Source organism: Exophiala oligosperma, assembly GCF_000835515.1.
Source record: "Exophiala oligosperma strain CBS 72588 unplaced genomic scaffold supercont1.1, whole genome shotgun sequence".
Taxonomy (NCBI): Eukaryota; Fungi; Ascomycota; class Eurotiomycetes; order Chaetothyriales; family Herpotrichiellaceae; genus Exophiala; species Exophiala oligosperma.
In genome coordinates this window covers 67,666-94,366 of record NW_015622818.1, presented here as the reverse complement: position 1 = coordinate 94,366, position 26,701 = coordinate 67,666, and the positions used below count along the sequence as shown (strand labels likewise).

The window sequence follows — 26,701 nt, the reverse complement described above, 5'->3', positions numbered from 1 at the left end:
CGAGTAAAGGCTTTTTGTCACAATAGCAAAACTTCTCTACCAATGTATTCGAGTGAAGGGCAAGGACAAATGAAACCAAGAAAGTCGGTGATGAGATTCTTCTTTTTTTTTTACTTCCCCATGTTTTTTCTGTTCTAATATTTGTCCTTGTCATTTCCCATTCCCGATTGATATGTGAGTCGAGAGTCTGATACTGTTTGTCTCTCTTGGTTTCTTTGGTTCGATTTAATTCACTCTAGACTCCAGTCCAACTTGTACCTGCCGGGGGCGAGTTGATAGTCACGCAGAGCCTGGACGACCTCGTCCGTACGCTTCACCTCGACCAAGATGTTGGCCGCGCCTTCACTGACGAAACCCTCGCGGATCGAATTCCTGACCCAGTCCAACAGTCCGTTCCAGTAACCGTCGATGTTGACCAGGACGATGGGGATCTTGTGGATGCCCAGTTGGTTCCAGGTCACCATCTCCATGACCTCCTCGATGGTGCCGTACCCGCCGGCGAGGGCGACGAAGCCCGACCCCGGACCCCCGGCCTCCACCGTCCTGGCCATCATGCTCTTGCGGGTGTGCATGTCGGGGACGATGCGGGTGGCCCCGAATTCCGACTCGGGCACGATTTTACTGTCGGGGTCCTCGTTGCTGTCGATGCGTTGCAGTTGTTGTTCGGACATTGTCCTCTCGGCCTTTCTCATCCCTTCCGTACCTTTCTGACTGGTCGAAGATCTCGTGGAAGGGTCCAACTCGGACTTGATGAGGGCTCTCGGGATGATCCCCTGGACCGATTTGGGACCCGACAGGGAAACCAGGGTGCTGGCCAATTCCCCCATGATGCCCATCGTCCCACCTCCATAGACGAGGTTGTAACCGGCCTCGTGCAAAGCCTCGCCCAAGGTCCGGGCGGACTCCAGGTGGATCGGGTTCTTGCCGGGTGAAGACGCACAGCTTTTTGGGGGAAAGAGAGGGAAATGGTCAGTATTACTTGGTGAAGATACGCCTGGGTTTCGGGTGTGTTTCTTTTTTTTCTTTTTTGGTGTGACTTGGACTTGGAATTTCGGGACATGGACTTGTAACTTACAAAACACATACGACGGGCCTTTGGGAACCCTCCGAGCCTTGAGACATCTTTTGGGAGGCGGCGGAGATCCAATCGGTGACAAACTTCCAAGGTAGTTGCTGATTCAAAAAAGGAGCGAAGTTGATGATATATGTCCGTACCCCGTAGATATAATTGTTTCTTTTTTTGGCCCTTTCGAGAGAGACAGATGAACAGTGAGGGTGAAAGGAAAAGATAAAATAGAATCCCAGGTTCACTCGCCAAGTAGAGTCGAGTATGTGTTTTTTCTGGAGATTGCTGTTTTGTGCTCCCGTGAAATATATTATAATTCCCTCACAACAGAGAAGTCGGTGTCGGGTGTTCTGTTCGGTGTCTATATGTCGGTGAGTCAAAAGACTTGCTGTCGTGGTGGCTCGAACCAATGAATCCAAAGACAGGAAATAAAAGAACAAGTAAATTAACACAGAAATCTATAGGTTACTGTCCTACTTTGCGCGGATCAAGGAAAGAGAGAGCGAGAGAGAGAGGGAAACAGTTGAGGTATGCCAATTATGGGCAATTAATCCCATTCCATATACTCGAGTACCTCTAGAATGAAGCAACGTGGCGACTGGACATTCGAATACTGGTCTGTGTACTCTGTAAAAGTTTGTCGAATGACGTGGAGGTCGTACACGGTGCCACATGGGACCACCGACTTCATACTACCTTCATATCCTAAGGTAATATATATGCAGTACTTGCACCTCAAGTGTTCGAATGCTTGTATATATAAAAAAAGAGACGTACAGCATATGTTATACCTCGATCCTTTCCATCTTATGCCGTAGACCTCACCTGTGAATTGCTTGACTACTACTACTACTACTACTACTACTACTACTACTACTACTACTACTACTACTACTACTACTACTACTACTACTACTACTACTATTCGTACCTATAAATGGACGTCTTCTCAAACATAGGTACAAGCCACGAAAAATAATCAACGTCAATCGAGATTAATATTTTCACATTATTCGTACTTGTTCATATATACCCGACTTTTGCAATACTCTTCATAACGCCATCAAAAATTATGTGAAGGACCTAGATGTCCAGGACGTACAGGGACCCTGTCGTACCTCTGGTGTAAAGGTACCTCTGGATCTACACCTCGATAGTTATTTTGACCCGCATCCTGGCCCCCGGGGAGCTCATAAGGATTCTGCCCGGCCGAGGCATTGGGGTAGTAGCCCTCATCTTGGGAGTATGCTTGGCTTTGCGCCGAAACTGGTCCCGAATCGCCAGACAGGTGACGCTGATGGGACTGCTCAGGCTGGCTTTGTGGTTGACCACCGGGCAGTTCGTTGGCGTCGGAAAAGTATCCGGCAGCAGCTGCACTCATCCGGCCCGGCTCCTGTTGCTGCTGAGGGTATGATGCATGATTTTGAGAGTATTCGCTCGCGTCGGAGACTGACCTGCCCGACGAACCTTGCTGAGGAGGTGGTGAAACTGAGCCCCATGAGCGGATGCCTGCTGCGGCGGGGAGGAGTCGGTCCGGAGACCTAGGTGGAGGTTGTAAAGGAGGAGAAGCAAGTTCGGATCGAGTGTTGTCGGAGCGGTTTGAAGAGTATCCAGCTACGGCTGCCATGGCGCCCATCCCTGAACGCCCACCGGTTGCAGATCCGCCGTACTCGCTCATGCCAGGGATGGGTCCGTTGGCATCGTAATGGTCGTGAGCTAGAGAGTTGCGATTTCGTCGTCGTCGCATGTACCATGCATACCACCAACCGAACTAGGCGAGAGTCAGTGCTTCCGACCGTACGTCTAATGGAGTGCAATTTGGCGGGTAGGGGAGGGTTTCCCCAGAAAATAGTACTTACAAGAGCTGCACCCACTACGGCGATACCAACGCCAACTCCAATGCCAGCTTTAGCTCCAGTGGACAGTCCAGAACTGCTGCTACTCGACCCACTGTTTGCTGCTGCGATAGAAGGAGTCGACCCAGGCGTGCTTGTAGTCGTGCCTACATCTACCACTGTAGTAGCTGGCGATGTCGCAACGACAACGGAAGTCAGGGTCGTATACGCTGTAGTGCCATCCGAAGTGGTTGGAACCACAGAGGTGATTGTCTCGGTGTTGGTGGAGTACGAAATGGATGAACTGGTAGTTGTTATAACAACAGGGCTGCTGGTGGTACTCTGTGTAGTCGTGGTAGATGTGGGCGTTGGGGAGGGGGTTGTCGTGGTTGTGGTAGTCGATGAGGTAGTGCTCAAGGCTAGAAAATGATTCTGCATTAGTATTGTACCTTCAAAGAGCAGTCAAGAAGAGAACCCGGCTTTCGTGGCACGTCTAAGGCGAAAGATGAATATCGAAACGGATACTCACTGGTAGTGCTTGATGTGGTTGTAGTTGGGGAAGGGGAGGGCGTGGTAGTGGTGGTAGTAGTAGTAGTACTACTACTAGAAATAGAAGTAGTGGTCGTGGTGGGAACTGTGGTGGAAGGGGAAGTATAAGTGGAGGTCTCTGAGGTCGATGAAGTGCTGGAGCGCGTGGACGACGTTGAGGAGGAGGACGTGGTATCAGATGTGGTGGTGAAGCTTGTGGTGGCTGCCACGATTCGAACATTATAAAGAGCAGAGGCAAAGGCAAAACAGCACGAGATGCGAAACGAGGCAGATTCGGGATGCATTGCAAAAGGCTGGGAAATCAAACATACTGGTAGTAGTGGTAACTAATGAAGTTGTTGTGGTAGATAGGGTGGTGCTGATGGTTGTAGTTGTACTCGGGGGAAGAGTTGAAGTAGTTGTCTGTGGTAACGGCGTCGTTGTTAGATCTGATGTCGTTGTCGTCGAACTCGGATCGCTTACAGGTGAAGTAGTGGTACTCGTTGTGGTCGTCGTGTCGGAGGTTGTGGTGCTACTATTCTGCGCCAGCGACAGACCAGCGCATATGAGCAGCAACAATAGCAATGACTGCAGGAGCCTCGCCATGGCTATGAATGCTGGCGAATGCGCCGCACAGTACACTGCGCAAAAACAGGAAGATGCTGGTCAGAACAGTGAGGCTGAGAAAGAGATAGAAAAAAAAGCAGGTATGAGCCGAACGGCGGCGTATTGGAGTCTAAAAAAGAACTCGAAGTCTATGCTAGTACTCGTAAGTAGTAGTAGCTCGGAAGCATGATGGACCAGTACGTGCGAAGTGTACCTTCGGAGGCTTACCCTGGACTCGACCACAGGTGGCAGTTCTATGCATGAAGCGGGGTTTCCCTTCAGCTGCCTCATGGAAATGCCAGAACTCTCCACGATCTCATGCCACAATCACTGCCAGCGTGGTCGTAATCCCGAGGCTCCTTAGGCGGCATGTGAGGACCCAGAATCGGCTTTTTTCGTGCCCAGAAACGACTAGTTTTCTGCATGCAACGTCTTGAAAAGTATGATGGGATGTGGTAGACTCAGTTCTGGCCAATAGGGCTCGACCGGGTCACATTTAAATGCTAGACATGGCCGGAAGAAGACCCAAATGAACCAATTGCGGATGATGCACGTGCGCCATTATCGTATCTTATCCTTACGGCTGAAGCCTGATAGTTCGAAGGCTTCGCGAAAGACGGCCCAATACGAGTGAATAAGCGAGGCCTTGCGAGGGTTTTCTCTGTTGTCTTGTGCACCATTTGACGAGGGAAAGTGTCGCGGATGAAGCAGTCTTGAAAAGATCCAAGGCGCAATAATGAATCGAGCAAGGCGAAGGGGAAGAACTGCAAGTCTGTCTGGCCCGTACATACGCTAATCGGCAAGCTCGGCCCTCCAAGCACTGAAAATAGAAGACACCAGAGATGAGTGCTGACCAGCGTTGAGCCTGTACCGGTACCAGTATGGAGAAGCCAATCGAGCCCGCATAATGGGACTTAGCGTCAGGTAACGTGAGACAACCAGCGAATGCCACCTTAGACCGGACACCAACAACCAGGATATTGTGGGGGCTGGGATGGAGATGGTGACCTAGTTGAAGACTAGTGACATTCAGAGCGAAGCTTCTGCACTGGAGCTAGGACCGCCTGCTGCAATGAGGGAAATGGAGAGTTGTGGTCGCCATGACAAGGCTGTTTTAGAAGGTTCTTGTTCCTTTATATATACCTGAGGGTGTGTATTTGGGGATTGATCTGACCAGCCTGGATTGCGATCGTTTAGTGTGTACGAAGTGCCTGTTTCAAGATCCGATAAGATCAACCCAGAGTTGCCTAACAAACTCGGCTCACCTCAAATTTTGCCAGCGGTCCTGCCTTGGCCAAGTGTCGCGACTCAGGGAAAGCTGGTGCAGCGATGGCCTTGATCCTACTCGTACAAATGATTGCATTTGCCCAGATCAGAACCGGCGAAAGTGCTGGGAGGGAATTAACATATTTCTTCCTTCGTCTTCATCGGTACTAGCTCAGCCTCGCAGTGGCATGATCTACGTCATGATTGCAGCCAGCTTTACTGATCGTGTCTCGCTGTTGACCCGTGTTCTTTTTATCATAGACTCATGATCGCATATGACGCTCGCCTTACTACGAGTATCTAGAAGGCATAAACTGTCACCTTGCTTCTTCGCGTTGTCGAAGATGGCGGCCTCTACGTACTCACCGCAGGCAGCAAAAGTGACCTCGGTGGAAGCAATGGTGAGTCCTTCGACTATGCACATTGCCAAAGTCTATGGCTGATTACTCAAGCTTGTTAGCCAGAAGGTGAATCAAAATGGATCACCTTGAAGAAGATCACATATAGAGACCCAGCAGGAAAACAAAGACTATGGGAGTCGGCGGAGAGACTGGTAGGTGTTTGTCTTGACATATGGGAAGTCGTCCACTGATAGAATCCCTGGCAGACAAGGCCCGAGAACAGCGAAGTTGACGCAGTTGGGGTAGTTGCAGTGCTCAACGATCCAAAGTCCTCCAAAGGTCCTTCATTACTGCTTCAGAAGCAATTCCGACCGGCTGTCAACAAAGTCGCGATCGAAGTCCCCTCTGGCCTCATAGATGAAGGAGAAGATCCTAAGACCACTGCCATCCGTGAGCTTAAAGAAGAGACGGGTTATATTGGCACAATTCCACAAGATGCAAAGGCAGCCGAGGGGTTCTTGATGTTTAATGATCCAGGGTTCTGCAACACCAACACCAAGATGGTTGTTGTAGAAGTGGATATGTCTGATCCTCGAAACCAGGAGGGCAACCTAGAGCCCGAGTTGGAGGAAGGAGAGTACATTGAGACATTCTCGCTACCTCTGGACAACATGTGGAATGAGCTGGGTGAACTTGAGAAACAAGGATACGCGATAGATGCTCGTGTTGGTACTCTGGCTCAGGGGATGGAGATGGCGAGAAATTGGAAAGAGGTGCTGAACAGGTCTCCGGCCTAGCAGACAAAACAGCATTTTGGGCCAAGTAGCAGTTCTGGACATATTTATAGACATGGGATATTCAGTATCTGCCCTTATTTAAATTATTGATCTCCATACTCAATAGAAGTATTCCGGATTTAGCATGTGCCCTCCTCAGCCTTGTCAGCCTCGCCCACTCCGATTCGTCCAACGCCCAAATTAGGTCCCTGGACTGTATGTTAACAGATCTCACTTACGAGCGTCGCTTCGTTCCCCACGTTTCAACACAGAGACATGTCCCTGACAGATTCTTGACTCGTCTAGTCAGTAGGTCTTCCGACCTTCCTCCTACATTTGACTGCTCTCGCCCAAGCCTATGCGGCCACCGCCAGAATGGGTATTATGGGAGGTCACTTTGTTGACATGTTCGAGACGAGAGACGAATGGTTCAATCTACGAATGCTACCGTTTATTCTGGTCTGGGTTATTTTCGCAATCGTCGTTTTGGTCCGTCGAATCCTCTCAATTGTCTGTGACACGCAAAGCTGACAATGAACAGATATGGCTCTTCATTACGCTCTTCGTTCCGAACCCTCGGCCACCCTTCCCGCAAGAAAAGCAATTCACGACGGTCGATAAGACGGGCGACTTGACCGACCCAGAACCCTTGCCTTGCTGGTACGAGGACATCATACGCCGCTATTCCCAGGCTCGGCGAGAAGACCCAGATCGCAAAATCGAGGTTGAAAAGGACATCACAATCGAGCCGGCTGAAGTATTCATGACACTGGTTGTGCCGGCATTCAACGAGGAGAACAGACTGTCGGGTATGCTCGAAGAGGCCGTGAATTTCCTAGAGACAGAATATGGATCATCATCATCAAAGGAAAACCAAGGTACAGGCTTGGACACACTCTCAGAAACAGTGACAACAGACGGATCATCATCCCCTACACCCCGCAAACGCAAGACCAACAAGTCAAAAGCGAACGGGACGCCGACGACGACGATGTCAACACCTCAGCAGCTTCGAGGCTGGGAAATCATCCTCGTGGACGACGGCTCTACCGACCACACCCTCCTCACGGCGCAGACGTTTTCCCGAAAACACATCCTCCCTGCCCACCCCCGCCGCGACTCGGGGCCCTGGACGCACCGCAGCCCGCGAGGCGTCACCATCCCCCCGGGCTCGATCCGCATGGTCTCTCTGGTCTCCAACCGGGGCAAGGGCGGTGCGGTCGTTCACGGCATGCGCCACGCCCGCGGCCAGTACGTCCTCTTCGCCGACGCGGACGGGGCTTCGAAATTCTCCGACCTCGGCAAACTCGTCTCCTCCATACGCTCCGTCGAGGACGACTCCGGCCGCGCCGTCGCCGTGGGGAGTCGCGCGCACCTCGTCGGGTCCGAGGCCGTGGTGAAACGCTCCAAGCTGCGCAACTTCCTCATGCACTCCTTCCACCTCCTGCTCAGGTTCATGACCCCTCCCGCCACGGCGCGCGTAGCCGACACCCAGTGCGGGTTCAAGCTTTTCTCCCGCGCCAGCCTGCCCTACATCGTCCCGCACATGCACATGGAGGGCTGGATCTTTGACGTCGAGATGCTCATGCTGGCCGAGTTCAGCGGCATCCCCGTCGTCGAGGTCCCCATCGGCTGGCGCGAGGTCATAGGGAGCAAGTTGAACGTGGTACGGGACAGCATCGGGATGGCGTGGGGGTTGGCATTGTTGCGGATCTGTTGGGGGACAGGTATCTACAGAAAAGGAGCGTGATGTGATTTGCTTTGGGGGTAATACCTAGGTAGGTATGCTCGCGTTATCTATATACCAGCTTGTGTACGCGGCGGCAGCGGCCAATGTCCTTGCTTTTGAAAGAAAAAAGTCCGACTGGTTTTCTATTCGAACCAAAAAAGCGAATAAACATAGAATTGGGAGCGATCGAGATCATATTTCTGGATATTTGTTTTTTTCCTTTGGTGACAGCGCAAAACAATGCGCCATGATGACTCTTTTTTCGTGAATGGAAAAAGAATAGGATAGACAGGAGGAGGACCCATATAGGGCAATCGGCTGTGCAAGCGCAGCAGCAGGGAAAAAGGCACATACTATGTGCACTATCTGCGTCAGGAGGGGTACTCAGGTACCTTATAACAGTACCTAGAAATCCATGGTCTAACCAGGTGGAAGATAAGATTCAAAGTCACTTCACGAATAACTTCCAAGTGTAAGTGTGAGATCTGTTTAGTATTTATTTCGCCGCTTCAATATGAGAAAAAACTATACGACCGCAATGAGTCGAGCCTGTAATCCGTCGTCCAGAATGTGTACGGTACGATATGAAATACTCTTACATGCCAGCGACCAGCGGCACAGGTAAACATAGGTTCAGGTTGTCACTTAGTCATTCCTAGGTAGGCAGCAAAGGCTGCCGTTTGTTCCTCCTTTCATTGAAAAAGCTCTTTTCTGTATGTGGACTTACTCATAACTCATCACCTTGATTGGAAGGTTGTTCCGGTAACCTTCGTCCACGCGCTTTCAAGCTTGCTCTCAATCATCTCGTCCACATGCTCCGCGCCGACCTCACTGACACCCGTTCCAGCCGACACTTTGATGCCTTCGTCCGAAGAGGAGGCTGCCGACTGCCTCTCTTCAAGACTTTGATCTAGGTTGCTGGCGTAGATCAAGGCGGCAAAAGCTTCCAGTTCTTTCACTTCCGCCTCTGCTGTCGAGATGTATTCGTTGGGCGGGTTGTTGCCGTTGCCAATGGCGTGAGCCTGGCGGGTGATGATGGCCAACAGACTTGCGAGTTTCACCCTCGGTTCCCCGGGCACGACGGTCACTGCGGAATCTAGCTCTTGAATTCGAGGTTGTTGTGTGCCAGATAGCGACGTCGAGGGCGAGTGAAGTGATTGTTGAGGGAAAGCCTGTGCGATGACATGGGCGTCCACCAAATTTGAGAACATTGACCCCAAAAGCAGGGTGTGAATCCTCGTGAATATGGGAGAGTCAATGAGATCAGCCGTTTCGTCAAGAAGTTGACGCAGAGGTCCTGACGAGGTGTCAATATGGCCAGAAGAGCTGTCTTCCCCAAGTTGTCTCTCGTCATGGGTTTGGTTGGGAGACGAAGGAGTGGGTGTGATCACTCCTGACTCAATCAACACCGCTTCCTCCTCCTCGCGAGGCGGCAGCATGTATGGGAGCCACCTTGTAGCATATCTTTCTTGTTCTGAACTTCCCTCTACTTTCCGCCTCACCGCAAGTACCAAATCGCTGAGTCGCGTTGCTGAAACCCCTTCGTTTGGCGAGATGTTTCCAAACACCTCCTCAACTGCTGTCCTGACCTTTGCCATAATTTGTGCGTAGCCTCTGTGAAGGAGGTACCATGAGAAGGTCAAATATCTCCTGTTTGTCTCGAAGTCGTTTCCCAACCCGGAACCTGCGCCTCCATCATCGTGATCCTCTAGTGAGATCGAATTCGCGCTTCCCGGCGGCGGAGGCTGCGCAAGGGAAATTACTGATAACAAGTAGTTGAGCCTGCCGAGAAGATTCAGTTGTATTCTTGTCAACACCACCAGGAGCGACAGGCTGTATATCAGCGTGAACGCTCTGGTGATTGATGTGATCTTCAGCTCGTTCCAAAGCTGTGCTTTTGTCCTTCGAGGTCCTAGTGTGGTACTCTCTCCTTGCATCTGGCTGGTGTGCATGAAACTACCGGTTTGAAAGCTCGACATGCTGACAGTATCACCACTTTGCATGCTTGAAGCTTCTGACCTTCCTTCGCCCGAAGCACGTGCCAGCCTTTCGGCTTTCTTTTGCTGTAACTCATGAGTTAACTGCTCGACAGGCAGTTCTTCGAGGACATTCTCGGTCAATGTAGGCAGGAGCGCGAGGACAGTTATAGTACAGTCTGTCTGGTTCTGCTCGAATCGTCGTTGAATGCTGCAATGGGCTGTCAGCGGGATCCTCTATACTGGACTGGAGTGCCGAACTTCTCTTTTGCTATCCTGTCCATCTGCATACGCTCTCGCGCCTCCCGTATCTTTCCCAACACATATTGTCCAGCTAGATATGTTGCGCCAACGAGCCCTGCACCAATTGCGATGCCGTTCCGGTTTCGCCTGATCCAGCGACGCGTGGCTGATATCATCGTGATGGACGGGTATGAGGCACCTTTATCTTGGATACGAAATGATTGCGAGCAAGGACATGACCGCAGGTGGTGTTCTGAGGATCTAAGAAAAGAGAAACCTAGTAGTGAGGAGTATGGCCAAAGAAAGCGATTGATTGACCTGGGCCATTGATCACAATTCAAAGTCCCGGGTTGAATATGGGATGTGGCTAGTGAGTGCCGAGGCTGTCTGTAGTCGACGTGTAGAGAGGAACACGATCCGGTCTTGTGGCCACCGGGGACTTGGGGCTTGAAGGTCTCTGGAACCGGCGAAATAACATGCCGAGAGTCATTGCCCTGTGCCCCTCGATCATACGGACAAAGTCCCAAGATGTCTGTGATTCATCTGGCTTGATTGCCTGAGACTTACAACTCACCAACACGACTCTTTCCATTGCCTAAGGCACCATTGATCAATGAGTATTATAACCATGTCTTGATCTACTCCTTCACACCAGGCGCCACCGTGCTGGCTGCCAGTCCGCTCCCCTGTTTCCCCCTCTGAACTTCCCCCGCTATACACTGTAAACCCCTTGGACTGTCGAGAAAGGTACCGACAATGGATCTGCATCATCACGAATATATAATCGAGGTTTTCGCAGACCAGACCTATGTAAAGGACATTGTGAAAGGTACGAGCCCTGGCGTCTAGCGTCACCATACGACGAGAAACAGGACGTTGAAATGAGTACTGACTTATCCCTTGGATATAGGAGTATTGCATACGATCTTCTTCCACCGATACTTTCCTCCTGTGCGTCCAGCACTCTACACACCTACAGCGTCATCTTCACACTCCTCGTCACATTCAGTCCAGTCACTACCCATTCCGCTTCCCTCAATCCTCGATCCACCCGAGATTTCGGCGGCGATCGACTCTCATACCGCCTTACTAGTTTCGCAACTCACACCCCAGTCTGCAGCAGGAGCAGCTGCCGGTGGCTCCCGTGGAGAGATTGTTGTGCGCTTCTTTGACAGAAAGAGGCGGAAGACTGGCATAACTACAGGCTGGCTTGGCCGGTTAGGTGGTGGTGGCGGTCAAACCGAAGAAGAAGTATGTTGGGAGGAATGGTGTGTACAGGTGGTGGTAGCCAGACCACGTAGCGAGGCCGGTGAGTAGAATCTGGGCATTGTCTTGCAGATGGGCTTTCCACTGATCAAAACAGATCGTATCAAGGTCCGCCGCGCAATGGAATCGTCGTTGCAGAAGACAGCGTTGAAGATCGTCGCAATCGTCAATCGGGATAAAGATCATATACCTCCCATCACCACGAGCGATCAGAATCCGTTTCCCTACAGAATTTTTGTAAATCCAAAGCAACAAGAAAGTGCAGAACGAGGCTTTGGGGGTTGGAACTGAAGCACGGCCTAGCCTTCCAGCGATGTGTATGGAATGATACTCCAGTAAATACAACAGATACTATTAAAGACTCGTAAACAAAATCAATTATCATTCATGTCTACTTGGGGGTGCCACAATCTCATTGCGTTGCAACCACCGTAGTCATCAAGGTGCAACATCGATAACGTCTATTTGTGCAAATACAGCAAACTCATTTCGTCCCCAGGGAATCTCCAGCCCCAAACAGCTTACACCGCACATGCTTATCGCTCATAATGAGTAAGCATCTTTTTCGTTTCTTCATAGGGATGTCAATGACGAACATTCGACAGTCTCCAACCGCAACCGATCCCCGACTTTGTATCGCATCATGCGGCAGCGATATCTTTCATTTCTTGCAGATAGTCCTTGTATGATTCTTTGAACCGTTTACTGGCCTTTGAAAGCAGCATCGGCCTTGCCTCGAACATCTGCAGCGGCGCTACCGCTCTGGCTGAAGAATCGAGAGAAGACAGGTTGGATAAAGGATCGGAAGACGATTTGGGCACCATTAGTGACTGGCAGAGCCATCCACAGGATCAGAACGAATTTGAAGACGTAGTAGAATGCTAAGATATGTCAGTGATCTTCTCTTCGCTGGGATCTTCAAAAACTTACGGAACCAGTAGACAGCATTGATCAGGCTCTCAAAGACGGTAAGGAAGGCATAAACAACCCAGTACTTGAAGAATCATCAGCATTGTCCAGGTGAATTGCTAGACTGCGTGTACATACCGTCAACCATTGAGTATCATCAACCTTGCTTGCACTGAACAGTGCCTCAAGAGAGTAGTATCCCGGAATAACGAAACCGGCGAAATTGACTAGGAACTCGCCTCCAATGTTGAAGAAGACAAGGAAGAAGTAGAGACCGACGAGTCCGAGGAAAGCGTAGACCTTGGGAACATTGGTTTGTTTCTCAAAGTTGTTGAGGACAGGATACTTGGAAAGCTCCTTGTCGAGCTGGGAGATTTGGTGCTGGGTCTTATCTTGGAACGACATTTTGGCGATGGGGGCGATGTTAATCCGGATACAATAGAGGATTGGACGATGAGAAGGATGATGGAAGCTGAATAAAGGACGGATGGTTAATGGGGAAGCAAATGTGCGATGGGGAAAGTTGGGAGTGTCCTTAAGGATAGAGGAAGGAGCTGACGTCGTTTCTTGGATTGAGCGGTGATGATGTGCGAGTGCGTGTGCGTCTAGCAGTGGGTGGTGCCGCTGCTGTTGTCACCTGCAGGCAGCTCCTGACTGCAGCCTTTTCACCCACCCAGTTTTCCAGTTGATGCAGCTCATCAGGCTAGTCGGATTCAAGTGACGTCTTCATCATCAGCTAAAAGCAGCATGCTGACTTTAATAAGGCCCTGTCAAATCACAGCGGACACGAGTATGAAGCCTCGTCCCGTACTGTCATCGCAGGTTATCCTGTCTATCAGACCGAGTAGAGAGATCGGGTCTATAACCGAAACACCTCTACGTAAGGAAATATCCGAATATAACGTGAACCAATACGGAGAATGGCCTGATCTAAATGGCTCATTTCTACCAGTACATACATTCATCCTTAGTAGCACATACCTCGTACTCACGGCCCAGCAAAGTTGTGAACCGCGGGGCCCAAAGCGGATTAGCGGCGTTGGCCCATCAACTCGCACGAAAACATCCTCGACTTGTTAGTCAACACGGCCTTCGCGTCGACAGACCAGAGATCGCTTTTGCACCGCATATGTGGAAGTGGACACCGATCCAAGGTACTGTTATCATTGCTTTGAACTCGGTGTTCTTCGTTCTAAAGTATTCAAGTATTCTGCGACACGTTTACTACCACCGTCACGATCAACACTCCACTCCCCTACATACTCTACCTCCGAATGGCCCTTGGTGATTACCCTCAAGTCAAGCCTGAGAATCATCGGGTATAGATCTACCGTATTATTCAAACGAAAGGTACTCATTTCCGCAAAATTGAAGCGCTTGGACTGAGTTCAGTTTGATGAGGTTGTTTGTTGACAGCCGGGCTAATTCGACGCACAGTTCTCATGGCGCAGTCCCCAATCCACAATATGGAGGAACAAGCTCCAGAACCGCAAGGTCCTACCCATACAAACAATACAACCTCAAATAAAGAAAAACATCGTCGTCCTAAATCTCGAGGCTCGACAGCCAGTTTGCAGTCTGTTGGTGTTGGAAGCGCTTTTCAACCTGCGCCGCGACAAGACGACTCGACAATGCCGTTGGACCACAACGGCTTCATGGTGCAGCATGGCCACCCATTGGCGACTGCAATGTACCCTCACAACCCGGAGGAAATGCTCATGCATTATCAACAAAACATGGCCGCGCAGTATCGACCCAACACGATAGAGGGCATTCCGCCACACGAGATGCGACCCATCTCGCAACAAGCATTCCAAGAAATGCAACCGTTCCCTATGCAATATCCTCATCCTCCCTATGCTGTACCTCCGCAACATATGCATCACATGCGACATCATTCGGAACAGTTTGAAGGCTCACCAGCGCCGGAAGATTCAAACGCAGAAAATGGTGGAGCCAAGCGAAGAAAGGGCACTGCTTCGAGTGTTGCTAACGATCAAGAACTACGACGATTGCTTGCACAGTACCAGGGAAAGAGCCTCAAAGAAGTAGCCGCCGAGGTTCAGAAGAACGAGGGCTCTGGGGGCAAGTCTGAAAAGGCAAAGCAAGTCTTTGCTATGTTATGGTATGTTAATGCTGCCCAGGATCAATCATCGCTGACACGCGTAGGCTCCAAGAAAATTGCCAGCGGTCCTCCAATTCGGTTCGTCGGGACCGTGTATTTACGCGATATACCGAACGTTGCGGTAATGAGCGAGTACCAACGCTGAATCCCGCATCCTTTGGTAAACTCGTTCGTATCATTTTTCCCAACGTACAAACGAGGAGATTAGGAGTACGTGGTGAATCCAAATATCATTATGTTGACCTTTCGTTGGTTGTTGATGACGACGAGCGACCTTTTGGCTCAACACTCGAGAGACCGAGCACGGCAACCGGAATTCGCCATGAACGACAGGGTTCTCATGTCGACGTGACCAGAACCTTCAAAAGCCATATCACTCCACCTCTAGACCGTCCTGCATCTCGAGCGGCTATGGAGACCGCCGAATTCCCGGCCCCAAATGTTTCCTTCATATCCCGTCCAGATGATGTCGTTGTTGCTAAAGACGACCTCTCTGCGACTGAGAAGCCGCATACTCAAAAACTGGACTGCAAACATATCAACACACCGACCATACGACTACCGATCAAGATGATGCCTGCAAATCTTGTCGCTGTCTTGCCATCTGTCCGCCCAAATCTACCTGCTAGTATGGCGACGTACCTGGGTATGCCAACACTGAACTCGCTTTCTCAAATATCAACCACAGCTCAAGAGCCACCCATCGAATTCCCTGATATTCATCCTTACCTAGAAGGGACAACCTACGATGCATCCATAGCAAAGGCCTTGTTCCACCTCTACCGATCATATTGTATCGATGTCATTGACGCATTTAGAAAGTGCAAAGAAAAGCCATTTTTCAATCATCACTCAGCTTTCAATGGCAAGATGACTGTGCCTGTGTCCAAACTCTTCTCGATGGAATGCCTGGCACCTTGGATTCAAGAATGCGACATGCGCATGTACAAACAAATTGTACGCTTCATTGCGCCTTTGGCAGTTCAAAATGTGCCGGACGTCGTGTGGAACGTGTTCGATCGTATAGGCTCCAAGCTTGTCACCCATCTGATCTCAGCGTTTGAAGAAAAGTGTCCAGTCCATGTTGTCGTGGCAAAGACTGTTCCAGCGGCAAGATTTGCCAATCTGTTGAAAAAGCTCAAGGGTGCGAACGCGGCTACCCTACAATTAAGTCGCATGCTTGAAGATCCCCAGCAACGCACGCAGATGTGGCTCGATCTGATGGCCATGGTGGATCCAGAGCGGCTGCTTGAAGAGAGTATGCCACCTCCTGAGAGCTTCGACAGGATGCAAGATATCTTGAAACACGATATGAGACCATTAATATCACCTCTTGATGGTGAACTTACCCGGGCAGCGGAGGATGATCCAACGAGTGCATATGTGAATTTTCTCAATGATGTATCGGATTTTGGCTTCGGAATTCTAGCCTCCGAGACTGACGGAGAACCGACACCTCTACTGGAGAGATGGATCAGCTGGTTGGAGCGGTTGCCACAACTCTTCGACGGACACCACCCACAATGTATGGTTGACTGGCATTCTAGACTGTGGAGTAGTCTTATGATGCAAATGGGACAAAACGGCGCGCACAGTTACCAGTCATGGTGGTTTGTGGAATCCTTTGCGACACAAATGCTTGGCTGGATGACTCAAATGGAAGGGCTGCTTCTCGACGAAGAGAGCCAGAAGCTTGCAGATGCGAGGGAAAGAGAAAAGAGCAAGGAAATCGATTCTCACTCAACTTTGTCTCGCGGCACCAAGAGAAAGAGGAGTGAAGATGCTGCTGATGGGGAAGCGAAGGCAGGCTCTGAGAATGCCTCGCGTGCCATGAAGAAGTTTGCGCAGATGCCACCAACTCCTCCAGCTCTACTACCGGTTCAATCAGTTGAGCAGCCCCCTCAGGATGTCGATGACGACGCGACAGATGCGGATCTTGATGAGTTGCGACAAGGTGGCCCTTTAGATCTGCCTAGCTTCCATACGGGTCTCAGCAGTCCAGTAAAACGACAACATGGCAACAATGCTCTTGACGATAGCGGGATCGATCTTGGACTGGACATTGATGTCGAAGCCGAGAAAGAGGCAAGAAAATTCAACAAGAGAGACTGGCTTCTCAGCAGCGATCCTGCTGATCCGCCTGTTGGTCTGGGAGTTATAGTGTAATTGATGGCGACATTTTGATGTCTCCGACAAACACCGGTACTGTGTTACCGGCTACTGTTCGAACCACATTATGACGAACGTGTCGAATGGACGAGTGCGAACGATTTTCGATGACCTACACGACGAGATGATGGATCAAGGTCACACGGTGGTCGTCAGATTTGCGATGAGCGGGTGCTTTCTGAATTCTGGCGAGAGTTTCCTTTTACTAATTTCTATTCTTAATCGACTCGAGTCAGCCTTGTTTGGCTGTGACTGGGGAAAAGCTCTTTCGAGCATGACGGCGGCCTGGCTGGTTTATGGATATCAATGATACCCAGTCTGAGGGAGGGAGGGAGGTCCTTGCATACTACATTTGTTTGGAGATGTTACTATGACCAATGCAGTCTCGACCTGGTCATTTCTGTGCAAGATGAAGCTATTTCTCTTCTCTGTCTACTGTTGCTAGATGCGTGTGTTTTGGAAGAGTTTTCTTGGATGCGCAGTTTTCTCGAGTAAACAGCAGATATTTCTTCTAGCGATGCACGTTGTGCGTGGTGTTTACTGGCACGAGTTGGATCAGGAATGAAGACGCTTGATGCTTGAAGTACGATATAATACAAGTGTTTTGCGATGAGGTATGATTCAGTAGTATTCAGTGTCGTGTTTGTGGCAACAGCTTCGAGGTCATTCTGCTTACTTTGTAGTGGACGACGTGCCTAACGGACGTTTAGGCATATAATGCCGACATCGGCACTCGAGGTTGCACTTGTACAGTAGCGAAGCTGGCGAGACCCTGGAACATTTTCCTCTAGGCATCACTATTTAATTAATCCCCCCATCACTTCCCGATGTATCCCCGTCCCTTCGCCTACACAAGACTTCACAATCATCTTATCTGATCAAAACACATACACACTGGACCTCATACTTGACTGTGTTTAGATGCCTCAGTAACCATGACACAGCGGCAACGCAAGTGGCATACGAAGACACGGACTGGCTGTAAAACATGCAAGATTAGGAAGAAGAAATGCGACGAAACGAAACCGAGATGTAATCGATGCATCAAAGACAAGTTCACCTGTGATGGCTACGAGCCTCCACGAGCGTGGTTGTTCACTCCTCTCTCTGAAGAAGAGGACGTGAAGTTGACGCCAGATTCCGAGAAGACTGATGAATCTTCAGAGGCGTCATTCAACAGCCACCACTATGTGCCATGTTCAGGATATGTACGCGCAGACTCTGGCTCGATGCCGGACGCTCTCTCTATCTTAGCACCATCAAGTCCTTGGACTTCTGAAACGGATCGAAACTTCTGCCAGTATTTCCTCCTGCAATTCGCCCCTATGCTCACTACAACACAACAATGGGGCTACTTCTGGAGATCTTTAGTCCCTCAAGCAGCGTGGCTAGACACCGCTATCAACCACGCTATGGTTGCTGTTGCAGCTACCTATGAATCTAGGAAATCTGGGATTGATCGAACCGAGTTGATATTGCATCGAAGTAACCAGGCTATTCGTGCCTTCACGGCCAGCCAGGCATCCACTGATGTGGCCTTGATTCTGTGCCGGCTCCTTTCGTCAATGGCTCAATGCAATGGGGATTATCGTACTGCGACCATGCACATGAATTCTGGTCAGAAAATTCTGCAAGAGGTCACTCGAACGCGCAAAGCCGAATCTTCTGACGTTATACGTCTGATGGCACCGACCTTAATGGCACTCTCTACATACACAATCGATGACTCTGGCTTTATGACAAGAATTACCCCCGAAAAATGGGAGACGTTCCATACTCTCAAAACCATACGTTTGGAGTATGGACGGTTACTGCACTCGTTTTCTTCTGGAATTTGGAAACGGGCAGATTCTTTAACGAATTCTCTAATGAGCATAGCCTGGAGCACGCTTACTCAAGCATTCAGTTCAGTTCTGCACCCTGACATCGTCTCATTTACCAACGATCCTGTCGTGCCAGTCTCTCAAATCATTCGTCAACTACAAGCGGACATGGCTGTGCTTTCTATCGATGAGCTCAATACACAGTTTCGGGCTCTGTTCCGCGAAATGCAGTACTGCCTCACTACGATGGACGGGCCGGTAGGTCTCACAGAGGATAAAAGACAACACCTGAAGCGTTTAGTTGAGAACTACGTCGTACAGGCCGCCGAAGTCGAACCAAGAATGACAGCAGGAACGTTCTGGTATGAGTACAACTTCCCGCATTGTTGCATCGACAGCCATTTGAGCAAGTCTAACGACAGCATACGGGAGGCATCGCTGGCATGTCATTGCAATCGTGATGCGATCGAATTCGAGCGCCGGAAACGTGATTTCTATATGGAACATGTATGCCAGTATCGAAGCGGGTTCATGCCGGCGTCCACTAATCACGAGAGCCATTCGCTTTCAGCTCGCGCACAATCAGGCAAAGGTTCGGCTTGTTTGGTCGATGTCACTCTGGGAGCACCCAATCACTACACCTATCAAATAACCTTTACTGGCTGACGTGCTCTGAATCTCTACCAATTGCTCTCAGCGGAGAACCAAACATCCACAGAATCACAGGTGTAGGCCAACCCAATATCACAACAAGGAGTGCGAGTAAGGTATTTCCCCAGCCATAGCCCAGCTCCTGATATAAGTGAGGCGCGAAGATTGGAAAGATAAACCCCAAGAGATATGACAGACATCTTGATGCCGCATTCGCAGAAGCTGCATGCTTCACGAATTCGTCAAGCAAATACGCGATCATGGCCTGCGCCCACATGAAACTTCCCACGACGAAAATTGTAACGCCCAGATCGACAACAATCCAATGCGTGTGGCGTTCAGCCGACCAGCCATACCAAACAAGTCCAACGGGCATGAGGAAAACTCCAGGCACCATCATCGGCACACGGTATTCTGGAGTGACACTTCCACCTGCCCTTTCTCGGAGCCGCTGCCAGATGAAGTCAGTCAGCCGTCCTCCCCCTTGCGTTGCTATCGTGCATCCGACAGCGATAGCGATGTAATGTAGACTGCTTATGAAGGCCGATTGGCGGTATTGATCCATCCAAAGCACAGCGAATGTCGAAAGAGTGATGCTATACACACCGAAACTCAGACCCATTAGCAATGAGAAGACTTGTACTATAGGTCGCCGACAAAGGAGAGAGACAGGCCTCCCGATATTGCCCTTCAATCGATTTAGTGCTTTCAAACACTTTCTCACAAATCCTTTGTCGCGATTTCCCTCGTCGTTCAGCAGTCGTCGTCTCAGAATTGGTTCGTACGTCTCGCGCAGCGTGAAAAAGGCGACAAGCAAAACGAATGCATCGAAGATTGAGAGTACCCAAAACAGCCACTGCCATCCTGTATGCTGGGTCATGACCCCTCCTATTACAGGTCCAATGGCAGGCCCGAAATATGGAGCGAACGTCGCCACGGCAAGCGATCGACCACGTTCTTCGGGGCCATACATGTCCGCTACAATTGGGCTAGAGAGCTGATTTGTGCGTTAGCTTTGGACAGACTCCTGCTCCCAACAGAAACACTTACAGCAACACCCACGCTTGCCCCGACACCCGACAGGAATCTTCCTGCGATCATTAATCCCGGAGAACTGCCCACCGGGCAGAGTGTGTTCCATAAGATATAAAATATATGTGAACACATCCAGACCGGCCTCCTGCCGAAGGTCTCTGAACAGGCAGCAATGAGGAATGGCCCCAGTCCGAGACCAAGCATGTATATTGAGAAAACAATCTGCGTGGTGGATGTGTCTAGGTCAAGATCGCGAGCTATGACCTGTAGAGCTGGTGATATGACGCTCGCACTCATCAAAGCGATAAGCTGACTGAAGGAAACAAGGACTGCGGTGAAGATTTTGCGTCGGGCTGACCAGGCTCGAGGATCATCATAGACATCAGGAAGGATAAGAGGAACCTGCAGTACACTCAGTTAGTCGTGTCGAGTGCAGAGACGGATAGGAGATGGATGGATGTACCACAGATGTCACATTTGGATCACTTGTGGTATGCGTGGCGGTCGTGGCGGTCGCAGTCTTCTCAACATCCTGGGACGTTGGGGAAGTGTCAACAATGTCTTGGGACTTTCTGACAACAGTGTGTTCAGATGCCATTATTGCTATTAGCACTGCGGGCTGTTCTTGGGATCGAAGAGATTTACAGAGGTAAATGAAAGCTACATCAGAGGTATTCCATCACGGCCATCCGCCTGTTTTATATACGTTGCATTGTATTGCGTACATAGGAAGAAAACAACCCCCCCGAATACCTGGACTTCTGCTACGTCTGACCCTACGGACTGTCAATATCGAAAACATGCCGTTCATCGGAGTACAACGAGTACTTTTTGGACACAGAGAATATCATGGTATCATTTGATGTGGAACCTCGGATGTGGCAATACAGCCCAATCAAATCGATCGCTGCGTATAATGGCCACACACTTGGGGAGGATTGTGTTCTAAGGTGTGAGTTCTTCTTAGGGCACAACCAGTGTCGATTTCTTTTGTCGGGTGTCCAGAATGATGGAAGCATATTGATATCGAATTGGAATCTGCAGGGCGTACCGTTCGAAGGTATCCGGCGTATACGCGGAGGATGTAGTCCGTATTTGAGAGCAGACACTCCGAATGGGTTTTCGGTCATGGAGAGAGGAAGCAATAATGAACGACACTAGAGACAGTGTAGCTTAGTACACACCTACCTGAGAATGTATTTTCAAGTGGAAATTTGTATATCCTCACAGATTCGTTTGCTATGCTGTAGCTTACAGATTTCATGGTGATCTGTTTGCCTTTAAAGAGGCGAGAAATGTTATCCTTGTAGGTATTTGGAACCCCTATTGCTTAGCGCACAAGGCTTTCCCACCTTAACTAATCGACAGCCTCGTGCCGCCTAAACTACTTTCGGGGTTGGTGCTGCCCATGGTGACACATTTATCAGCCTACAATGGGAGAGAAATGTTTCGATGTTTTCTCATATGTGTTTACTGTCGGTAGGAGGTCGACATCAAATCATACCTAGCAGTCATCTCTAGGTATTTCGGAGGAGGGGACCAGTCAAGGCTCAATCTACTGGTAAATCTCGAACGGATTCTCGAAGCTGGACGGATTCAGCTAGCTCGGCGCCCCGGACTGACCGATGTCTACGAACACACGGGAATTCCTTGTGACGAGATCGATTTGACAGTACAAGACAATCAGAGACAAAAGACATGGCCAGACGCGCAAATAAATCGCAACCTCACAATGCATCGAAGCAGGTCAACAAGTCTCCAGACAAGAAGGAACTTTCTGAACCTCAAGTACGAGTACCTCTGGAGACTACTTCCGTAGGATCCTCTCATCAACGACCTCCTCCTAAATCGTTCCTCAAAAGTCTAGGGGACATTAGAACACAACGATCACTTCAATTGATCCTTCTTGCTTCTTTACAAGCGGCGGTATCTCAACTCAACTTGTCCCCGGTTTACGGAGCTGTTCCGGCCGCGTTATACCATCGCTACGGGCTGACCGTGTCATTTCTCGTCGCTTTCTTACTTCGAGGTCACCTCCCTTGGTGGATCGGAAGGGCCATCACACCTTTTGCCTTTTGGATCCCAACTGTACAATTCCTGGCTTTCCGATTCAGTTCTTACCTGGGTAACCCATTGGGGCCTGTGGTCACGGAATGTTTGACGTGTTACCCTTTGATGGCCTTGTCGGTGTACATGTCGTTACAGTGTCTGGATGAGGCCAATGATTCATCCACGGCGACTGCCGACGCGTTCCCAGCCATGGGTCTGTTCGCCCTCTTGACCGTTCTCCAAAGGGCATGCAAGTCGTTCGTCACGTCTCTCGCGGCCGGGCCGGGATTCCTCAGGTCCCGCATCGGAATGCAATTGGTGGTGGCCTCGTTGTACGCCATGGCTTTACCAAAGAGTCTCATCTGGCCTTCAATTCCGGCGGTCGCCTTCACCATGGTCGCCAACCCTCACTGTTCATTGTCGAGGACGACCGAGCTTCTCAACAACACCTTGGCGTTGTACGACTATACGTTGTTGGAAAGGAAGGAATCGGTGACCGGGTACATTTCGGTGTTGGAAGACAAGACCCGCGACTTCAGGGTGATGAGGTGCGATCACAGTCTCTTGGGTGGAGAGTGGAAGATGTCTCCCGAATGGACATCGACGAGAAGGGTAGTAGGGGAACCTATCTATGCCATTTTCACCATGCTTGAAGCCGTACGACTTGTCGGGACTTCGGCGGAGTTGTCGTCACCACGAGACGATAAACAGAGAGCACTCAACATCGGTTTGGGGGTCGGTACAGCTCCCTCGGCGATGATCGCTCACGGTGTCGACACGACCATCATCGAGATTGACCCGGTCGTTTACGAATTCGCCATCGAGTATTTTGGTCTGCCTCGGGACCACCACACTTGTGAGATTGCAGACGCCGTGTTTGCTGTCGCCAATCGGACGACCTACGAGGCTGGTTCCTATGATTACATCATCCACGACGTCTTTACCGGTGGTGCTGAACCGATCCAACTTTTCACGTCGGAGTTTTTCAAAGACCTAAAGGTCCTACTCAAACCCGAAGGTGTGATTGCCATCAATTACGCGGGTGACATTTCGATGCCATCATCGTCCATCGTCTACAAGACGATCACTTCGGTCTTTGGTTCGTGTCGAGTCTTTAGGGAAGATGAGGCACCAGCGGCAGGTCAGAAGAAAGATGGCGGTGATGATTTTACAAACATGGTCTTTTTTTGTCGCAAGCATGAAGGCCTTCCGGTTACTTTCCGAAAACCTGTCGAGACCGATTTCTTGGGGAGCGGGACCAGGAAGGAATACATGATACCCAAACACGAGATGATTCCAGGAACGTTTGACCACAACGTTGAAATCTTGACGAGTGGAAAGACAAAAGTCATGGAAAAGTATCACGCCAAAAGTTCAATCGGACACTGGAAGGTCATGAGGACGGTACTTCCGGATGTGGTCTGGGAGATGTGGTAGTTTTTCAAGAGTCTGCTTATAAGATGGGGGGGTTCGTCGTGATACAGCCTTGGGAATTTGGAAATCGGCTCTAGTACTAGGTACCAGAGATTGGAAATCAAGATCACAGATTACTCAAAAACACTAGTCATGTTTTCTTCCTTTGAATTCGTTCCGTGTTTGTTACTCTTGTCGTCACTCTCCCCCCTTCGGTGAAATGACTTCTTTTAATGATTATGTCTCGGTGCAGGCCATTTCTGAGCCACCTTTTGAAACTTGACCGCCTCCTTCAGGACCATCCCCTCGTTCAACTGTCCGGTCTCCCTCCTGAAGATATCCTCCCAAGGAGTGTGGCTTTCCGGGTAAGAGTACCCACCCCGGGCCTCCAGATCTTCCCGTCGTTTCTTTAGATCTGTTTCCGACACCAGCAATTCCACTTTCCTCTTGGTGAGGTCGACCCTCAACATGTCCCCGTCCTTCAGGAGGGCCAGGTTTCCACCGGCGGCGGCCTCGGGGCTCGCGTTCAAGATCGAAGGGGAACCGGACGTGCCACTCTGTCGGCCGTCGCCGATGCAAGGGAGGGAATGGACTCCCTGTCTCAGGACTTTACCGGGCGCGTGCATGTTGACAATCTGGTTGTGTTCCAAAGCCTTGATCAGTATACTTCTCTCTCGTACATCTTTTCTCTTTTGCTGTCCACGCACGACATATCGTGTGAAGTGAAGAGTCGAGGACACTCGGGATGGGATGGGTATCAAGGAGACTCACCTCTGCTGCACCAGGGTATCCCACTGGTCCTGCACCTCTCATGACCAGGATCGTCCTCGTGTCGACCGGCACATTTGGATCGTTGATGCGTTTGACGTAATCTTCCCTTCCGTCAAACACTGCCACTTTGCACGTAAACGCGTTGGGGTCTTTGGGGTCCTCCAAGAATCCCTTTCGGAACTCGTCCGAGATGACTGAAGTCTTCATGATGGCCGAATCGAACAGATTGCCCGTCATATGGAGAAAGCCCGCCTCTTTCTTCATCGGGTCGGAATACGCCTTGATCGTCCGTCGGTCCCAGGAGTGTCTGCCGCCGACGTTGTCCGTCACGGTCTTGCCGTTGCACGTCACCACCTTCGCCTGGAGTTTACCCTGGTCCAACAGCTCGGCCATGACGGCGGGGAGACCTCCGGCCTTGTAGTATTCTTCGCACAACATCTCACCGGCGGGCTGCACGTTCAGAAGCAGAGGAATGTCGAAACCGATGCGGTCCCAGTCGTCCAGGTCGAGCGGGACACCGATGTGTTTGGCGATGGCGTTCAGATGGATCGGCGCGTTCGTGCTGCCTCCGATCGCCGAGTTGACGACGATGGCGTTCTCAAAGGCCTCCCTGGTCATGATGTCGCTGGGTTTCCGGTCCGCGTGGACCATTTCGACAATCTGTCGGCCGGTCTTGTAGGCGCACTGTGTCCTCTCGCGGTACGGAGCCGGGATGGCAGCGGAACCGGGAAGAGCCATGCCCAGTGCCTCGGCCAGGGCGTTCATGGTACTGGCGGTGCCCATGGTGTTACAGTGGCCGACGGAGGGAGTGCTATTCTATCGGATCAGCCGAGGCCAAAAAAACCAGAAAGGGGAGTTGGAGTTCGAGCAAAATTTTCAAAACATACCCGGCCGCTATCATCTCTACCAGTCTGTCATCATCAATCTCACCTGCCGCGTGCATGTCTCTGGCTTTCCACAGGATCGTTCCAGACCCAATCTTGTCGCTCGACCCAAACAGGCGGCCATTGAGCATAGGTCCAACGTTGAGACAGATGGCTGGAATGTTCTACTCGCGAACACACATCAGCGAGTGCAAAAAAGATACAACTCAAAAGGACTCACAATGGTGGCCGCGGCCATCAGGAAGGCAGGCGTGGTCTTGTCACAACCAGTCAAGAGGACCACGCCGTCGAGAGGATAAGCATGTAACAATTCGACCAGTCCGAGGTACGCGAGGTTGCGATCCAGCGTCGCGGTTGGTCTTCGTGAGCTTTCCTGGATTGGATGCGTGGGGAATTCAAAAGCGATACCACCGGCGGTACGGATGCCTTCTCGCGCACGCTTTGCGAGCTCCAGATGGTGCCTGTTGCAAGGTGCCAGGTCTGACCCAGACTGAGCGATACCGATGATGGGCTTGCCGGACATGAGTTCCTCCTGCGTCAGGCCAAAGTTGAGATACCGATCGGCGTAGAGGGCCGACATTTCAGGGTTCTCGGCATCGTCGACGTTGAACCAGTTTGCCGACCGGAATCTCGTCGATGAGGTTTTGGTCGTGTCGGCGAGTCCTACCTCGGAAAGCTTCTGCTCGAGTTCCAGCGTACGCTTTCGCAACGAGTCGAGCTCGACTTTGTAGTCTTCAATGTCGCCCACCGAGGCGTTGTGGTGGCCGTCACTCGGGCACGTATCACAAGCCGAAGAAGAGTCTTTCTGGCAGGCCATTGTCGGACGGGGAACGTATATTGTTGTCAAAGTCTGATTTCTACTTTGTCCCCAAGGAACTGTGTATTTGCGTGTCCGGGTTGGTTGTTGTTGTTGGCCTGTTTATGTATTGAATGAGTCGAAACTCAGGATTCACACAGCGCAGCACATCACAAAAAGAGTCCCCCCCCCACGCCCTACGAAGCGTTGATACCCAAGTGACCAACCCACTGCTCTGTAAAGGGTCTCGTGTTGTCGGGTGACGGCAAATCTGGGGAGCTTTACAAAAGGTGACACGGCACCGAGTCGGGCGTATCCCCGAGGTGGAACACATGCTGGACCTGAGGGTGTCTGTGAGCCAACGAGAGGAGGTTGATTTCAACCTTTGGGACAGTGTCGACCCGAGGCTGTCAGGGTGAGAGTCGAGCATTGTCCCAGTTGAGT

At 50.6% G+C, this 26,701-nt stretch overlaps 11 protein-coding genes across 18 annotated transcripts; 6 read left to right on the top strand and 5 right to left on the bottom strand.

Annotated features, from left to right (window-relative positions):
• Positions 1-55: 55 nt before the first annotated feature.
• PV06_00030 (uncharacterized protein) lies at positions 56-1,619 on the bottom strand. The gene is made up of 2 exons (XM_016400490.1): positions 1,076-1,619; positions 56-942 (listed from the first exon to the last, which is right to left on the bottom strand). The coding sequence occupies exons 1-2, from the start codon at positions 1,120-1,122 to the stop codon at positions 231-233; spliced, it is 759 nt and encodes a 252-aa protein (XP_016267543.1). The 5' UTR covers positions 1,123-1,619; the 3' UTR covers positions 56-230.
• Positions 1,620-2,045: 426 nt separating this feature from the next.
• On the bottom strand, positions 2,046-4,237 carry PV06_00029. Of its 8 annotated transcripts, XM_016400483.1 has the most exons (5): positions 3,913-4,237; positions 3,762-3,852; positions 3,431-3,535; positions 2,926-3,320; positions 2,046-2,837 (listed from the first exon to the last, which is right to left on the bottom strand). In XM_016400483.1, exons 1-5 carry the CDS (start codon positions 4,033-4,035, stop codon positions 2,130-2,132), a joined length of 1,422 nt encoding a protein of 473 aa, XP_016267536.1. In that variant the 5' UTR covers positions 4,036-4,237; the 3' UTR covers positions 2,046-2,129. The 8 variants fall into 8 exon arrangements, with proteins under 8 accessions (XP_016267536.1, XP_016267535.1, XP_016267538.1 ...); XM_016400482.1 differs by having other exon boundaries at positions 3,762-4,237; XM_016400485.1 differs by having other exon boundaries at positions 3,431-3,852.
• A 983-nt stretch (positions 4,238-5,220) lies between these two features.
• On the top strand, positions 5,221-6,555 carry PV06_00028 (uncharacterized protein). The gene is made up of 3 exons (XM_016400481.1): positions 5,221-5,702; positions 5,762-5,854; positions 5,909-6,555. The coding sequence occupies exons 1-3, from the start codon at positions 5,577-5,579 to the stop codon at positions 6,437-6,439; spliced, it is 750 nt and encodes a 249-aa protein (XP_016267534.1). The 5' UTR covers positions 5,221-5,576; the 3' UTR covers positions 6,440-6,555.
• Positions 6,556-6,675: 120 nt separating this feature from the next.
• Positions 6,676-8,610, top strand: PV06_00027 (uncharacterized protein). The gene is made up of 2 exons (XM_016400480.1): positions 6,676-6,907; positions 6,960-8,610. The coding sequence occupies exons 1-2, from the start codon at positions 6,794-6,796 to the stop codon at positions 8,166-8,168; spliced, it is 1,323 nt and encodes a 440-aa protein (XP_016267533.1). The 5' UTR covers positions 6,676-6,793; the 3' UTR covers positions 8,169-8,610.
• An 8-nt stretch (positions 8,611-8,618) lies between these two features.
• Positions 8,619-10,749, bottom strand: PV06_00026 (uncharacterized protein). The gene is made up of 2 exons (XM_016400479.1): positions 10,385-10,749; positions 8,619-10,334 (listed from the first exon to the last, which is right to left on the bottom strand). The coding sequence occupies exons 1-2, from the start codon at positions 10,540-10,542 to the stop codon at positions 8,885-8,887; spliced, it is 1,608 nt and encodes a 535-aa protein (XP_016267532.1). The 5' UTR covers positions 10,543-10,749; the 3' UTR covers positions 8,619-8,884.
• A 174-nt stretch (positions 10,750-10,923) lies between these two features.
• On the top strand, positions 10,924-12,030 carry PV06_00025 (uncharacterized protein). Its single transcript, XM_016400478.1, has 3 exons — positions 10,924-11,195; positions 11,277-11,675; positions 11,730-12,030. Exons 1-3 carry the CDS (start codon positions 11,123-11,125, stop codon positions 11,921-11,923), a joined length of 666 nt encoding a protein of 221 aa, XP_016267531.1. The 5' UTR covers positions 10,924-11,122; the 3' UTR covers positions 11,924-12,030.
• On the bottom strand, positions 11,994-13,392 carry PV06_00024 (protein yop1). The gene is made up of 3 exons (XM_016400477.1): positions 12,680-13,392; positions 12,563-12,626; positions 11,994-12,513 (listed from the first exon to the last, which is right to left on the bottom strand). Exons 1-3 carry the CDS (start codon positions 12,944-12,946, stop codon positions 12,335-12,337), a joined length of 510 nt encoding a protein of 169 aa, XP_016267530.1. The 5' UTR covers positions 12,947-13,392; the 3' UTR covers positions 11,994-12,334.
• Positions 13,393-13,672: 280 nt separating this feature from the next.
• On the top strand, positions 13,673-17,488 carry PV06_00023 (uncharacterized protein). The gene is made up of 3 exons (XM_016400476.1): positions 13,673-13,891; positions 13,979-14,666; positions 14,711-17,488. The coding sequence occupies exons 2-3, from the start codon at positions 13,984-13,986 to the stop codon at positions 16,830-16,832; spliced, it is 2,805 nt and encodes a 934-aa protein (XP_016267529.1). The 5' UTR covers positions 13,673-13,891; positions 13,979-13,983; the 3' UTR covers positions 16,833-17,488.
• Positions 17,489-17,681: 193 nt separating this feature from the next.
• On the top strand, positions 17,682-21,146 carry PV06_00022 (uncharacterized protein). Its single transcript, XM_016400475.1, has one exon. It carries the CDS (start codon positions 17,771-17,773, stop codon positions 19,322-19,324), a length of 1,554 nt encoding a protein of 517 aa, XP_016267528.1. The 5' UTR covers positions 17,682-17,770; the 3' UTR covers positions 19,325-21,146.
• An 896-nt stretch (positions 21,147-22,042) lies between these two features.
• On the top strand, positions 22,043-23,830 carry PV06_00021 (uncharacterized protein; the record flags this gene model as incomplete). The annotated part of the gene is made up of 1 exon (XM_016400474.1): positions 22,043-23,830. One exon carries the CDS (start codon positions 22,043-22,045, stop codon positions 23,828-23,830), a length of 1,788 nt encoding a protein of 595 aa, XP_016267527.1.
• A 184-nt stretch (positions 23,831-24,014) lies between these two features.
• Positions 24,015-26,522, bottom strand: PV06_00020 (dihydroxy-acid dehydratase). The gene is made up of 4 exons (XM_016400473.1): positions 25,682-26,522; positions 25,465-25,625; positions 24,578-25,388; positions 24,015-24,441 (listed from the first exon to the last, which is right to left on the bottom strand). The coding sequence occupies exons 1-4, from the start codon at positions 26,276-26,278 to the stop codon at positions 24,037-24,039; spliced, it is 1,974 nt and encodes a 657-aa protein (XP_016267526.1). The 5' UTR covers positions 26,279-26,522; the 3' UTR covers positions 24,015-24,036.
• Between the last annotated feature and the right edge of the window lie 179 nt (positions 26,523-26,701).

Coding starts and splice junctions, on each gene's coding strand:
- PV06_00030 (XM_016400490.1), bottom strand. CDS start 1,122: ATGTCTCAAGGCTCGGAGGGTTCCCAAAGGCCCGTCGTATGTGTTTT. Junction 943..1,075: donor AGGCCCGTCGTATGTGTTTT/GTAAGTTACAAG, acceptor TCCCCCAAAAAG/CTGTGCGTCTTCACCCGGCA.
- PV06_00029 (XM_016400482.1), bottom strand. CDS start 4,035: ATGGCGAGGCTCCTGCAGTCATTGCTATTGTTGCTGCTCATATGCGCT. Junction 3,536..3,761: donor ATTAGTTACCACTACTACCA/GTATGTTTGATT, acceptor CTTCCACCACAG/TTCCCACCACGACCACTACT. Junction 2,838..2,925: donor CCGTAGTGGGTGCAGCTCTT/GTAAGTACTATT, acceptor ACTCTCGCCTAG/TTCGGTTGGTGGTATGCATG.
- PV06_00028 (XM_016400481.1), top strand. CDS start 5,577: ATGACGCTCGCCTTACTACGAGTATCTAGAAGGCATAAACTGTCACCT. Junction 5,703..5,761: donor TGACCTCGGTGGAAGCAATG/GTGAGTCCTTCG, acceptor CAAGCTTGTTAG/CCAGAAGGTGAATCAAAATG. Junction 5,855..5,908: donor GGGAGTCGGCGGAGAGACTG/GTAGGTGTTTGT, acceptor AATCCCTGGCAG/ACAAGGCCCGAGAACAGCGA.
- PV06_00027 (XM_016400480.1), top strand. CDS start 6,794: ATGGGTATTATGGGAGGTCACTTTGTTGACATGTTCGAGACGAGAGAC. Junction 6,908..6,959: donor TTTTCGCAATCGTCGTTTTG/GTCCGTCGAATC, acceptor GACAATGAACAG/ATATGGCTCTTCATTACGCT.
- PV06_00026 (XM_016400479.1), bottom strand. CDS start 10,542: ATGATATCAGCCACGCGTCGCTGGATCAGGCGAAACCGGAACGGCATC. Junction 10,335..10,384: donor GACAGGATAGCAAAAGAGAA/GTTCGGCACTCC, acceptor AGCCCATTGCAG/CATTCAACGACGATTCGAGC.
- PV06_00025 (XM_016400478.1), top strand. CDS start 11,123: ATGGATCTGCATCATCACGAATATATAATCGAGGTTTTCGCAGACCAG. Junction 11,196..11,276: donor TGTAAAGGACATTGTGAAAG/GTACGAGCCCTG, acceptor CCTTGGATATAG/GAGTATTGCATACGATCTTC. Junction 11,676..11,729: donor CAGACCACGTAGCGAGGCCG/GTGAGTAGAATC, acceptor TGATCAAAACAG/ATCGTATCAAGGTCCGCCGC.
- PV06_00024 (XM_016400477.1), bottom strand. CDS start 12,946: ATGTCGTTCCAAGATAAGACCCAGCACCAAATCTCCCAGCTCGACAAG. Junction 12,627..12,679: donor ATGATACTCAATGGTTGACG/GTATGTACACGC, acceptor TGATTCTTCAAG/TACTGGGTTGTTTATGCCTT. Junction 12,514..12,562: donor CAATGCTGTCTACTGGTTCC/GTAAGTTTTTGA, acceptor GACATATCTTAG/CATTCTACTACGTCTTCAAA.
- PV06_00023 (XM_016400476.1), top strand. CDS start 13,984: ATGGCGCAGTCCCCAATCCACAATATGGAGGAACAAGCTCCAGAACCG. Junction 14,667..14,710: donor CAAGTCTTTGCTATGTTATG/GTATGTTAATGC, acceptor TGACACGCGTAG/GCTCCAAGAAAATTGCCAGC.
- PV06_00022 (XM_016400475.1), top strand. CDS start 17,771: ATGACACAGCGGCAACGCAAGTGGCATACGAAGACACGGACTGGCTGT.
- PV06_00020 (XM_016400473.1), bottom strand. CDS start 26,278: ATGGCCTGCCAGAAAGACTCTTCTTCGGCTTGTGATACGTGCCCGAGT. Junction 25,626..25,681: donor TGATGGCCGCGGCCACCATT/GTGAGTCCTTTT, acceptor GTTCGCGAGTAG/AACATTCCAGCCATCTGTCT. Junction 25,389..25,464: donor GTAGAGATGATAGCGGCCGG/GTATGTTTTGAA, acceptor CCGATAGAATAG/CACTCCCTCCGTCGGCCACT.